Source organism: Nothoprocta perdicaria, unplaced genomic scaffold, assembly GCF_003342845.1.
Source record: "Nothoprocta perdicaria isolate Ctin4 unplaced genomic scaffold, notPer1 scaffold_0, whole genome shotgun sequence".
Lineage (NCBI taxonomy): Eukaryota > Metazoa > Chordata > Aves > Tinamiformes > Tinamidae > Nothoprocta > Nothoprocta perdicaria.
Genome location: NW_020454092.1, coordinates 1,487,375 through 1,500,416, shown reverse-complemented (window position 1 = coordinate 1,500,416; position 13,042 = coordinate 1,487,375). Strand labels below are relative to the sequence as shown.

The window sequence follows — 13,042 nt, the reverse complement described above, 5'->3', positions numbered from 1 at the left end:
TCTAGGTATACTATAAGGAAGTCTTTTTCCTGGTGCAAGTTGGGTATTTTTGTAGCTGCTGCAGGTAAGAGGGCATACTCCCCCTGGAAGCAAGCTGTAGCACCGAAGTGCAAGCAGACATAGCCTAGGAAACAGACTGCTTCTGAAGCCAAGTAGAAACTGAGGCTGTAAAATCCACCTTGCTTCTGGCTGCTGTGGGGGTAGACCATAATCCATTTAACTCACCAATTGCACAATAGTGAGCTTGTGCAAATGTGCACTTGGGAATGCTTTTGGAGCGTTATCAAGCTCTGGGGCATTCGGCATGATGCTTGCAGTAGTCATTGCTTCTTCTCAAGGCTCCAGCTTCTGCCATAAAAAGCCTTTAATAAAAGTTTCCATTCTTTCTGCTTGCTGTAAAAAGCTTGAAGTAGTAAAAGGAGCACTGGCTCAAAGAGAAGGCAAATAAATTTTTCTTAGTGAATTAAGAAAAAAGTATTTAGAAAGAATGTTACAAGCTAATTGCCATTCCTCTACTAAAAAAAAAAATCATTTCCAAGTGAATTACTCCAAGATAATTGTAGAGAGATCTCCATGGCTCTTAGTTGATAGTACAGTAATGCTAGTATTCTAGTTTGATGGTAAGTTAGTTTTTGAAACTGCATTGTTACGAACTCCATTGTTCCCACTTACTGTGCTTCAATTGGCCTTGCAGGGTGGTTTCACAGGGGGCGAACTGGACTGTTTCAGATGAAGCTTCAAAGGAGGACAAGGAGAACGTGCTCCAGCCACTGATGGGCATTCAGCCCTTGCACCAAAGACAGCTACTCCGGACTCTGCTCCACCCGCCATCAGCCATCTCCTGCTGTCCAAAACCAGCCCAGCAGCCAGGCCCATGGCAGGGATGGGTGAGGTTTTCTTTGCTTTAAGGCACATGCAAATTAGTTCTGACTTTTTTCCCCCTCAGAAAGGAAAGGTCACTGCTACTGTTTTGGTCAGCGGTTTGTTTCTCAAGCAGTATTACAGCTACAAGGTACCTGACCCCTGGCTATTTTCTGTATTGAATTAAAGAAGAAAAGGAGGAATGAAACCCAGATAGGAAGCCCATGCCCACCTCTTCTTCCTATCTTGAATACTTGGACAGAAGTATAAAAGTCATGGGCAAGTCTTAACAGCTTCAATTACTTACTGTCCTTATCTTTGAAATTCTCGCTCCTTAGAAAAGGCAGCTTCTCTCTGAGCATCATAGTCCAAGTCTGCTTGTTTTTCCTGCTGTTTCCTTGCCTGCTTTTCAGCCTGGTGAAGAAAAGGGAACAGCAAGGGTTGGTATTTCCTTCACAGTATAATTACCCATTAAAACTTAGAGGATAAGCTTACAGTTTGTGAATCGGTTTATAAGCTTTCTTCTTTTCTAAATGTACTACTTTGGTGAAGGTCAACATTAGCAGCTGCTCTTTGGCCCAGAAGGTACCAGGTGGCAGCAGTAAGTGGCAGTGACACAGGGCAGACTGAGGCCCATGAGTGCAGGTCAGCGTGGAGCTGCACACTCTACTCAGCTTGGAGCTGCACTTCTCCAGAGGAAGGGCCTTGTAGTAGTGGCCCCCAGTGGGGATCGCAGAACGGCTGAGGTTGGAAGGCACCTCTGGAGATCACCAGTCCAGCCCCTGATGGATTGTAGCAGTGGGGTCCTGAGCACAAAGGAAGCTCAGGTGCAGAAATGGGATGTGAATCCTAGATTGGTGTTTCTTCAAGTTGTGTTTGGAAAGCACTGATCTCTTTTTATACTTCTTTCTAAAGTGGATTATAGAGTACAGCACTTATGTTTACCATTTGCTGGACCCGAAATTTCTGGACTTCCATATTTTCTTCATGACGTTTTTGCTTCTTGGCTTCTTCCATTTCCAGGTAGATGCGATCTGCTGCCATCCATTGATTATAATCTTTCTCAGTTTCTGCTTTTTCTTCTTTCTCCCTTTCCACTTTCATTTTCATCTATATTTCACACAGAGAAAGTTAGCCAAATAGTTAACCAGTTACATTTGAGAGTCATATTTTTCAACCAGCTATTCTATAAACTGAAGATGATACTGATAGTGAACCCTTAGCTCTGAACCCTTGATTCAGAGCTGTGATGACCATGGTCCTGCAGCTGCCAGTGCCCAAGGCCCGGGTTTTCAGCAGAGCTGGCAGATAAGCACCTAGTATATGGTAGGAGAGGGACAGGAGGCCACCGAAAAGTCGGCCAATGTCCTGGTGAAGCCTGCTGATGGATGACAGCAGTCCCACCACCTGCAACCTGGGCCAGGTTCCTTGTTTGGAATAGGCAGTGCAAAGTATGGAAAATGTTCACACAAATTAACAATGACTATAGAGCCCTCCACTTCTAACCTCTGGAGAAAGTATCATCACATACATGGCTTGCACGTTACTCAAACAGTTAATCCTAAACCTAGATGTGGTAAATATGAAGTGTGCATGCAAGTCCACTTGGTCTTTAATGAGGTGGTTGTTAATATTTCTTTTTTAAAATAGTGTTTCTCACAAATATTCAAAAGACTGAATATACAACAGAAAAAGGAATAAGAACAGGTTAGTTTCTTACCGTGGAAGCTCTATGTTCAGAAATAGATTCAATGTCAGCCCTAGTTTTTGCTGCTGCTGCTTTATTTTTCTTTTGGTATTCTTCTTCCATATCTGCAGCTCCTTTAGCAACACGATCGTCCTCCATCTTTACTGCCTCCTTCATTTGTGCCGTTAACTGCTTAACAGCCTTGTCTTGATGTTCCTGCAATAGTCTGAAGGAAAGCATAAGGTATTATAAGATACCAGGGTATCTTCCTCCTTAGGGTGTTCCTTCCATTTCTCTTGCCACACAAGCTTGCTAACCCACCCATGACCCATGTGCTCCTCTTGCTGGGGAACAGGGCTTTCTGTTCTAACATGGCAGAGAAGTACTCTGGATCATTTGTCCAGCTAGCTTTTTCTTGGAATAAGGAGCTGGATCGCTCATGGAGGAGACCTAGGATCTTGCCACTAGGAAAGAAATGGTCAGAATCCTTCACCAGAAATAGGAAGAGAAGGGAGCTGCTGGATTAGCTCAGCAACACCACACTCAGTGCTAACAATACCATATATACTGCTAAATGAGTTAAATGAGGGAAATTAATATAGGTGCTCAGTTAACAAGTCAGGCTGAGAGAGCAGAGCAAGAGTAGAGAAACTGCCTCCTGGCAAAGCATCAAGTACTGCAGAAGCTGAGGCTAAAAAAATCCTTATAGGCATTTCTTCTGAACTTTACTTTTTTCTCCCCTCAAAGTTTTAATTACAGAAAGACTCAATTATATCACACAGATTTGATTTTGCTGAATTCAGAATGCTGAATACTCTGTCACATTATGTTTGAATATATGTTTTTATATGTACATATACAAATTATTATTTTTGAAGGTTAAACTTAAAACTCAAGTCCTGGACTCACCTAGCAGTCTCATCATCTTTTTCTTTTCTTAGATCTGCCATCATCTCTTTTCCTTTAATGTATGCCCTAATCCGATCATCTTCTTCTGCTTCCTTTTGTTCCTCTTCAGCTTTCATTATTTTCTGTTTATCAATATGCTCCTGTTTAAAGATACTTTTATTTTTATACAAGATGAGATTTTGGAAATACCAAATGAAAATACAAACATTTTAGAGGCCTTGTCTATTATAATTACAGTTCTTTATTTCTAGCTGTGGATGAGGAGGTGCAGACAACAAACCAGGGCAAGAGTTGTCATAAATTGCCACAAACTGTTCCAGAAATGAATATTCACTTGCAACAATCTGGTGGTGACCTCGGGCACTGTATGTGCAAGTTATATTCTTTCGTCTGCCTCCCCCCTGCTTCTATCTTGACTTCCCCCATCCTATGTATCATCAGGATGCTACAAGTCCCAAAGGACACAAAAATAACCTCTGCAGAATGATAAAAATATAAGCCACAAGAATTTTGTAATCACCCAGCAAGGCAACTATAAGGATATATTGCTTTTATCAAAGATAAAAGACTGAAGACAAATGCAGTAAAATTTGTATAATTACACACAGAGTATGTATGGGGAAAAGGAAAATCCTGCAGGTACCACTGGAACTTTTCTGCTCTTATTCTCCCACACGAGTGAGTCAGAGGCCCTTCGGTTTAGCCCTCCCTGTTCAAGCCCTCACAGAGGGGAAACAGCAGCTATGGGAGGTCCGTCCATGTCCTACCCATCGCTGATCGCAGAGGGAAAACAAGTTGAAAAGATGCTGCCATTTTCACTGGCACAGGTTATTCTTTCCTCCAAGCAAAGAAAAATGGGCTCAAAACGGAACACGACATGGGACCCAAGTCCAGGCGTGAAGCCAAGGAGGACACTCCTTGATGCCCACGCAGACGGTGCCAGCCTGGCTGGGCGAGGCTCAGGCACCAGGATGTCACCGCGGCAGGAGGGAGCTCCCCAAGAGACCTGGCTCCCAGCAGCGGGAAGGGGAGGCTGCAGCTGCCAGGGCACAGACAGGAGCTCACGATGCCTCCTGCTGCCCTCAGGCCTCTGCACCTTCATTCCCCGCCGCCAGCGCAAAGCCCGGCCTGAGCTCTCTGCTTTCCTGCTACTTACGTGATGCAGCCTCCGACGCTCAAGTTTTTCCGCCTGCTCCTTTTCCTTTTCTTTCTGAATTTCCAGTTGGTACAACCGGGTCAGTCTCTGAATTTCTTCCCCTTCTCTTTTGTCTGCTAGCTTGGCTAGTTCTGCCTGATGCTCATGTTCCTTTATCCTGAGACAGAGGAGGGAGCTGAAGAAATGTGCTGAGGACTCATAAAGAAGTGAAAAGACAAAGATCTTGCCTGCCTAAAGGTACCTCAGCACCAAACAATCTGCACTTTGCAACGGCGGTGCTTACAGACTGTTAAGAGATTAAAAACAAATCATAATTTTTAAAGGTTGCCTCACGTCCCAAGCCCAAAGCTCAAGTCTAGCTCGAGGCAGAAATACTCAGGATTCTGCTCTCTAAGCGCACACTGGCAGCAGCAGACAGGACCAGCGGATGCACTTGAACCTCAGGTGCCCTGCCTGGGTGCGCGCCGGCCGCCTGTGCCGCCTGGGCAGCATCCCCGTGAAGCTCTAATCTTGCCCCGTGGTGCCAAGGCCCGGGCAGAGGGCACGGGGCGGCCGCGGCCCGGGGGGTGACACGGGGCAGGGCAGCAGGAGGCGGCGGCACCCCCGTCCCGTTGCGGTCACCGGGGCCTGTCCGGGGCTGCGAGCCGCGCGTGGCTCGCGACGGGGCGCGGAGGGAAGCGGGTCACGCGCCCGGGCGCTGCCCTGGCGGCCGCTGCGGCCTCCGCCGCCGCGGGGGCTCCGCGGGCTGCCGGGGGCCGCGTTACTCACTGCGCCAGCTGCGCCTGGGCCAGGGCCCGGCGGGCTGCGTCGCGCTCCCGCTTCTCCGCCTGCTCCTCGCCCTGCTGCTGCGGCAGCTGCCCGCGGCGGCGGGCGGCCTCCCGCTGCTCGGCCTCCATCCCGCCTGCGACAGCGCCTCCGCCGCCGGGCCCGCCCCTTCCCGCCGAATGGCGGCCGTTGGGCGCGGCCGTTGGGCGCTGCGGCCGGCGCGGGGAGCCGCCCCTCCGCCCCGGCCCCGCTCGGGGCTGCCCGGGCCGCCCCGCGGGAGCCCCCGGCCTGCGCAGCGCCAGCCGAGCCGGAGCGAGGCCCGCGCTGCTGCGCCCGGGTTCAGGCGGCGCTGAGTGACCAGGTCGGGGTTCACACAAGTTCTCCCTCTGTCCAGGCCCACCGAGACTCCCCGGGGGGGCGGTTACTGCGCTGGGAAAGCGGTAGGTCTGTCCCCGAAGGGGGGATGCGCTGCCTGTAGCCCAGGGTGTTTGCTGAAGTAAGTCACTGCGTGAAGCTCTAATCCTGTCCAGTGCAGGAACGTGACGGGAACATTTCAGCAAAGAAACCAAGTTTTAAGGAGTAAAGTGATTTTGATGTTGAAGAATAAGGCTAGATGTTCCCTGCTGGCTGCAGAGATCTGGGAAGCAGTTTTAGATCTGGATCTGTTTTACTGAATGACTGTTTTTGTTCTTGAAAGAACAGTCCCAGTTTGCTGTCTCCTGTTGCCATGCTTTTTTTTGTAGTAGTTAATCACAGCTGTATTGGGGCTTTTTCTTTTTTTTTTTTTTTTTTTCCTGGTAAGTAACACCTTTGATTAGCTGTGATAAAATCACATTTATCTTTGCAAATAATACCACTTGATTATGCAGTGGCCTATTGTTGTGATACTTGTTATATACACGATACTTGTTTTACAGAGTTAGCTACTATAAGAATAGCAGGAGCATAAGTCTTACAACTTTAGAAGGTATTTGGCTGGGCCTTCTTCTGTAGAGTGTAAAGTTTCTTTACTGGGAATGTCTAACTGGAAAAAGGCTAATGAAAGAAGTGAGTAGCATCTATGCAGAGAACAATGGACATTGTGTCTTGATAACAACATGCCATTCCACTGGCTGAATGATGGATACAGCAGCTAAGACCAAAAGGGTTTCAAAGTAGACCGGCATTATTTGAGTGCAGCTGGAAGAGAATTCCCTGCCCATCCTTCATTGGGAATTTGGGTTATGTTGGGTTATGTGTGGTAGGCCTGGAAAGTCTAGGGCACCTTTTCAATAAATTTTTAGAATAATAAATAATGAAAACCTATGAGAGATGAGAGAAAAAAAGAAAAGTTGGATGGACTGTGTTATACAGAGATGAATTATGTATCTCACAGCTAATTTAACAGTAATTTAACAAAATAACTTTCAAAAAGTACACAAGCTGGTGATTTTCGAAACTGTAGTTAACTCTGGCATTTTTTTTTCAAATGGGCTTCCCATTTCATAGCATATATTCAATAAGGATCCCTTATAGTTTTAATTCTTTGCATAAAATTAAAAAGGACATTGAGTCTATTATATTTACCACATGAAAACTGTATTTCGGCTTCCTTGCTGGATAGTCTCAATGTTATTTCATGTTTCTACTTCTTGAGTTGCAGTACAGATACAAGGTAACTGAGTCCCATCAGTGTCCTGTGCTTGATAACTAGATCCATTTCCTCTAGAAAGTGGCCCATATACAAATCCTGTTCCTTCTTTGGATGCTTTAAGAAGAGGATAAAGATTATGCGTAGTTTTGGACTCCAATTCAATTACTTGTTTTGCATAGTTCTGGAATTCTTGCTCTTTAAAAAGTGCAATAATCTCTCTCTGAGCATCGTAGTCCAAGTCTGCTTGTTTTTCCTGCTGTCTTCTTGCCTGCTTTTCAGCCTAGTGAAGAAAAGGGAACTGCAAGGGTTGGTTTTTCCTTAATACAGTTTTCTTTAATACAGTTATAGCACGGATATACCATAACTATCTTTTAAAACTTGCAAAGGATGAATTTACAGGAGATCTAAACTTTTGTGAATTAATTAATACTTATCAAAAAAAAAAAAAAAAAAAGTAATACTTTGGTGAAGGTCAACATTAGCAGCTGCTCTTTGGCCCAGAAGGTACCAAGTGGCAGCAGTAAGTGGCAGTGACACAGGGCAGACTGAGGCCCATGAGTGCAGGTCAGCGTGGAGCTGCACACTCCACTCAGCTTGGAGCTGCACTTCTCCAGAGGAAGGGCCTTGTAGTAGTGGCCCCCAGTGGGGATCGCAGAACGGCTGAGGTTGGAAGGCACCTCTGGAGATCACCAGTCCAGCCCCTGATGGATTGTAGCAGTGGGGTCCTGAGCACAAAGGAAGCTCAGGTGCAGAAATGGGATGTGAATCCTAGATTGGTGTTTCTTCAAGTTGTGTTTGGAAAGTACTGATCTCTCTCCTGCCAGCTCTTTCAGGAAATCCTCTTGGACCAATGTGGTCCTCAGAGACCGTCTCAAAGAAAAATGTTCCCCTGCTCCAAGAGGAGGCTGGTCCCCAGCACCAGCACTGCTTAAGCAAGCAGGCAAAACAATCAACAACAAAGAGCTCCCCCTCTTTCTCTGCCAGGATCTCGTCCTGTTGGTGGTTTACAGGGGCCTTAGAGTACAGCACTTGTATTTACCATTTGCTGGATGTGTATTTTCTGGACTTCCATATTTTCATAACGACGTCTCTGTTTCTTGGCTCCTTCCATTTCCAGATAGATGCGATCTGCCTCCATTAACTCATAAAGTTCTTTTTTACCCTCTGCTTTCTCCTCTTTCTTCCTTTCTGCTTTCATCCTCATCTATGTTTTATAAAATACTCAAAGTTAACCAAGTAGCTAGCCAGCTAAGTTGAAAGTCATGTCTTTCCACAAAAGAACTCCCATTTCAGAGCTGTAATGAGCATGGTCACTGGGGCTGCCAGTGCCCAAGGCCAGGGTTTTCAGCAGAGCTGGTAGATAAGCGCTAACATGTGGTGGGAGAGGAGACTACAGGAGAGATGGCAGATGATGCGTGCTGATAAGCAGAGCTACAGTATGGAAAGTGTTCACAGAAATTACTAGTGATTATAGAGCCTTCCACCTCTGCTCTCTGGAGAAAGTATCCTCACATATACTCCTTGTACACTGCTCAAGCAGTTAACCCTTAACCCTATACCTGGTAAATGTGATAGGTGGCTCTTAAGTTATATACTCAAAAAAAAATGAGTATATGTCTCTCTGTCTCCATGAAGACTAAGAAGTAGACGCTAAAAACTGTGGTATCTCTTAAAGATACTGAGAATTTAGGCTATACCACAGTGTATTCTTCCCCTCCCTCTCCAGGTTTCTTACCACAGTAGCTCTGTGTTCAGCAATAGATTCAATGTCAGCCTTTTTTTTTTCTTCTTTGTCTTTGCATTCTTGTTCTTGTTTCGCTTCTTTTTTTCCAATATCTCTAGCAATACGATCATCTTCCATCTTAAATGCCTCATTCATCTGTGCAGCTAGTCGGTTAACAATGGTGTCCTGATGCTCCTGCATTAGCCTGCAGTAACATCAACTGTCATAACATACAAGGGTACCCCCTCTGGCCTGTCCTGAGCCCCCCTGTCTGGGGCTTTCCTGCTCCCAGAAAACCCATGCTGCATCCACTCTCCTCTCTGCTTGTTGTACAGGCCCACCTGCCCAACTCCTTGACTCCCTTGTATTCCTTCACTTCTGTTATTTTAAAATACCTGTTTTGGCACATAATTGTTGTCTAGTTTTGTCAAAACAGCTTTTTGTTGCAGTTATAAGCTATATCGCTCAGAGAGGAGTCCACTTATCATCTTGCCATGAGAAAGAGCTGTTGGGAATACTTGATGAAAAGATGTAAGAGAAGGAAGTTACTACATTAGGTCAGTGGTGTCTTTATGCCATATTCTCACAGTTAAATAAATAAACCATATTTCCTTACTATTACCTTACTAGTACATTACCCAATGTAATTAATACAGGTGTCCAGTTAAGAAGTTAGTCTTTCCCTTGTTCTGCCTTGGGGAAATACAGCTCATGATCCAAAACTGCTTTCTGCCTGGATCCTAATTGTCTTCAGTTGCTGGGGACTGCAGGTTTTGCAGGCTGTGCAGAAAATCACTACTCCCAACACACAGGTGTACAGCTTTGCACTTCTGCAACTCTTGATGCTTTGCTTGAGGAGGGAATCTCTCCAGCCCCCCAACTTGTTACTGAAGTTAAGAAAGAAATCTTTTCTTTTTTCTTCTGATTTCCCTATCTTTAGCAGGATTTATTTGTAGAATAACTGTGGTTTGTGTTGCAGCATCAGTCTCAAAGAATTGAATATGATTACAGTCTCCTTCTAAATTGTGATCTAGTTTTGTACCCACCTGTGCATTTCATCTTCTTTTTCTCTTCTCATCTTGGCAATAATTTGCTTTGCTTTGAAATGAGCTCTAATCCGATCATCTTCCTCCTGTTGTTTTTGTTCCTGTGCTGCTTTGATTATTTTCTGGTCAGCTACATGTTCCTGCATAGACAAAAAGGTCCTGATGTATTTGTAACATATGCAGTTTAGGAAATCTGAGCCTTGAGTATCAATTTAGAAGGAACCATTCACAATTCTATCCATCTTTCTTTCAAAGAAGAGAAGGGATTCTCAGTACCTGCACTTACTTCTACTTCCCTGTCCAAGCATGCGTGAAAGGGAGATAGTAGCACAAAGGAAAAAAGGAGGAGAAGTGAGCACTGAACACAGCCACTTCCTCAGCATGCTACATACAGTGATATGCACAGGGACAAAGACAGAGGAAGTTTGGACACTGAGGAATAATCCCTCTTCAAACATGAGAGGAACAGTAGATGTGAGGAGAGGAGACCCCAAGGACACTCTTTCATGCAGCAGTGTGGGGTAACGCTGTGATGTTACACAGTGTTAGGGGGATTATTCCTCACTTCCATTTGCTTACAAGCAGGAGGGGTGGAGTTGAGAAGAATGGAAATATACAGTCCCCACCAGCACACACAATGTGTTTCTTATGGTCCACCTCATCCAAACCTTTCCCAGTCTAATAACTTAGTGCCTATACTAGCTGAAGATGGCTGTTCTAGAGTTTCATGGGAAAAGTACCATCTTTCATGTACCAGTCAAAATTGTTTGCTCAACCAAGATGTTGCTGCTTCAGCTGTGGCAAGGTACCTGTGAAAGTGAAGAGGGACAGCAGCAGGTCTTGCTCAGTTTCCTAAACATTGCTGGTCATAAAGGGAAAACAAGTTGAAAAGATGCTGTCATTTTCACTGGCACAGATTATTCTTTCCTCCAAGCAAAGAAAAATGGGCTCAAAACGGAACACGACATGGGACCCAAGTCCAGGCGTGAAGCCAAGGAGGACACTCCTTGATGCCCACGCAGACGGTGCCAGCCTGGCTGGGCGAGGCTCAGGCACCAGGACGTCACTTGCAGGAGGGAGCTCCCCAAGAGACCTGGCTCCCAGCAGCGGGAAGGGGAGGCTGCAGCTGCCAGGGCACAGACAGGAGCTCACGATGCCTCCTGCTGCCCTCAGGCCTCTGCACCTTCATTCCCCGCCTCCAGGGCAAAGCCCGGCCTGAGCTCTCTGCTTTCCTGCTACTTACGTGATGCAGCCTCCGACGCTCAAGTTTTTCCGCCTGCTCCTTTTCCTTTTCTTTCTGAATTTCCAGTTGGTACAACCGCGTCAGTCTCTGAATTTCTTCCCCTTCTCTTTTGTCTGCTAGCTTGGCTAGTTCTGCCTGATGCTCATGTTCCTTTATCCTGAAACAGAGGAGGGAGCTGAAGAAATGTGCTGAGGACTCATAAAGAAGTGAAAAGACAAAGATCTTGCCTGCCTAAAGGTACCTCAACACCAAACAATGTGCACTTTGCAACGGAGACGGTTATAGACTGTTAGAAATAAAATTAACATAATAGTTTTGAAGTTAGTCTCACATTTTCCGTTTAGAACTTAGCTGCACAATTAGATTGCAGTCTACTGGTAAAACATGTTTCTTCCTATCTGGATGACCCACTAAAACAACTAATTATATTGTGGCTTAGCTCTGCAGCAGTTTGAACAATTAGGATTCTCCCAGTAAGTGCTATGGAATCTATGTTTTCCCTCATGCACATGCAGGCAAGGGCCTAAGCTGGTGATGTTTTGTGCTAAGTTCTGCAGTGGTTCATACATTAGACCTGGAATATGTCAGATTAGGCTTTGAGCCTTTCCTTTGCACCAGGGAATTTGATTTAATCTATGAAATCTCCTGGGCCTGTCGTGTAAACACCTGCGTTTGTACTGCATTTTTGGTCCAAACAATTAGCAGGTTTCTCTAAAAGCTTTATAGAACATATTTATGAGAAGACAATTTATATAAAGAATAAAACAGTTGCTTTTGATTATTACTTACTGTTCCAGCTGATCTCTGCGAAGTGCCTTTTGTTTCATGTAATGTTCACATGAACGTGCCTTCTCCTCCTCTCTGAGAACAGCTTTGTTACGTGCGTGTTCCATTTCTTCTTCCTTCTTTTTATTAATATCTTGCTTTAACTTTTTAAATTCAACTTGAGCATCTCTCTCTTTTAGAACCTCAGTAAGTAGAAGTGCACTCTACAAAAGAAGATTTCACATGATTTGCATGTTCAGAAGCTCTAAGAAATTCAATAAAATTTTAAATTAATAAGTTGCCAACAGACATGAAACCCTTTCACTCTTTCATTCCTGTAGTATTGATAGGTTCTTGCTTGATCAATAGCCTCTTTTCGTTTTGCTGCTTGGAACTGTGCTTCTTCCAAATCTATTAACCTTTTCTCTTCCTCTTTCCTTTCTTTACTGAGGTTTTTGGCTTTAAGTTTCCTTTGTGCCAGGCCCTACAATGCACAATGCAGATACATTTTTTTTTTATTATTTTTGTAGATCATGCTTAAAAACTGCAGATTAAAAATGTATAAAATATTTTGAAGATTATATCCACTTTTTTTTTTAATTTAAAAAAACATTTTAAAAGATTTGAGGGGGCCGAGCTCACCCCTGCGTGCAGTACGTACCATGATGGTGTTGGGCCAGTCCTTCACGGCCGCCTTGGAGCGCAAGTGCATCTCCGTGCGCGCCCTCCGCTCGGCAAGGACACGTGCGGCTTCCCTGGCCGTGCTGCCCAGGCTGTCCTGAATCCTTTCCCATTCCGCTTTGGGCAGTACAATAACCTGATGAAGACCTACGTCACTTGGTAGAGAATATCCATCTAGAATCATATTTTCTGCCAAACCGTTTAGGGCTGTGTATAGGGGAGAAAAGATAGTGAAGTTATTTGGTATCAGAAAATGCTCAATTTAAAGCTGCACCAAGATGTTCCTGACAGTTATGACAGTAAGTTATTACAATGACAGTCCTTATGCCCTGAAGCTCAGACAGGGCAGCAAGAGCTGCCCCCGAACGAGGCCGGGTGCGAGGATGAAGGGGCTCGTGTGCCCCACCTGCTTGGATGTGCGCAGGGCTGGGGCTGGGCAGGGACAGTGCGCGGGCGGGGCGCGAGCCTGGGCACAGCAGGACGCTCCTGCCGGGAAGGAGCGGGACGGGACGGGACGGGGCTGGGGCTGGGGAAGGGGCGCCCGGCTGCCGCTCGCAGGCCGCACTCACGGGC

General features: G+C 45.6%; 2 protein-coding genes across 2 annotated transcripts; both read right to left on the bottom strand.

Annotated features, from left to right (window-relative positions):
- Positions 1 to 513: 513 nt before the first annotated feature.
- On the bottom strand, positions 514 to 5,509 carry LOC112943402 (coiled-coil domain-containing protein 173-like). Its single transcript, XM_026034582.1, has 6 exons — positions 5,382 to 5,509; positions 4,614 to 4,770; positions 3,458 to 3,597; positions 2,582 to 2,774; positions 1,807 to 1,971; positions 514 to 1,275 (listed from the first exon to the last, which is right to left on the bottom strand). Exons 1-6 carry the CDS (start codon positions 5,507 to 5,509, stop codon positions 1,174 to 1,176), a joined length of 885 nt encoding a protein of 294 aa, XP_025890367.1. The 3' UTR covers positions 514 to 1,173.
- A 1,443-nt stretch (positions 5,510 to 6,952) lies between these two features.
- On the bottom strand, positions 6,953 to 12,847 carry LOC112953605 (coiled-coil domain-containing protein 173-like). Its single transcript, XM_026046721.1, has 8 exons — positions 12,450 to 12,847; positions 12,099 to 12,272; positions 11,813 to 12,012; positions 11,024 to 11,180; positions 9,781 to 9,920; positions 8,747 to 8,939; positions 8,051 to 8,215; positions 6,953 to 7,291 (listed from the first exon to the last, which is right to left on the bottom strand). The coding sequence occupies exons 1-8, from the start codon at positions 12,651 to 12,653 to the stop codon at positions 6,995 to 6,997; spliced, it is 1,530 nt and encodes a 509-aa protein (XP_025902506.1). The 5' UTR covers positions 12,654 to 12,847; the 3' UTR covers positions 6,953 to 6,994.
- Positions 12,848 to 13,042: the final 195 nt, after the last annotated feature.

What these genes read in the sequence shown, in the direction of transcription:
- LOC112943402 (XM_026034582.1), bottom strand. Translation starts at nt 5,509, where the DNA reads ATGGAGGCCGAGCAGCGGGAGGCCGCCCGCCGCCGCGGGCAGCTGCCG. An exon ending in GCCCAGGCGCAGCTGGCGCA is followed by an intron (nt 4,771 to 5,381) that starts GTGAGTAACGCG and finishes CCTCTGTCTCAG; the next exon opens with GATAAAGGAACATGAGCATC. An exon ending in AAAGATGATGAGACTGCTAG is followed by an intron (nt 2,775 to 3,457) that starts GTGAGTCCAGGA and finishes GCTTTCCTTCAG; the next exon opens with ACTATTGCAGGAACATCAAG.
- LOC112953605 (XM_026046721.1), bottom strand. Translation starts at nt 12,653, where the DNA reads ATGATTCTAGATGGATATTCTCTACCAAGTGACGTAGGTCTTCATCAG. An exon ending in AGCGTCGGAGGCTGCATCAC is followed by an intron (nt 9,921 to 11,023) that starts GTAAGTAGCAGG and finishes TTGTCTATGCAG; the next exon opens with GAACATGTAGCTGACCAGAA. An exon ending in AAATACACATCCAGCAAATG is followed by an intron (nt 7,292 to 8,050) that starts GTAAATACAAGT and finishes TTTCTTCACTAG; the next exon opens with GCTGAAAAGCAGGCAAGAAG.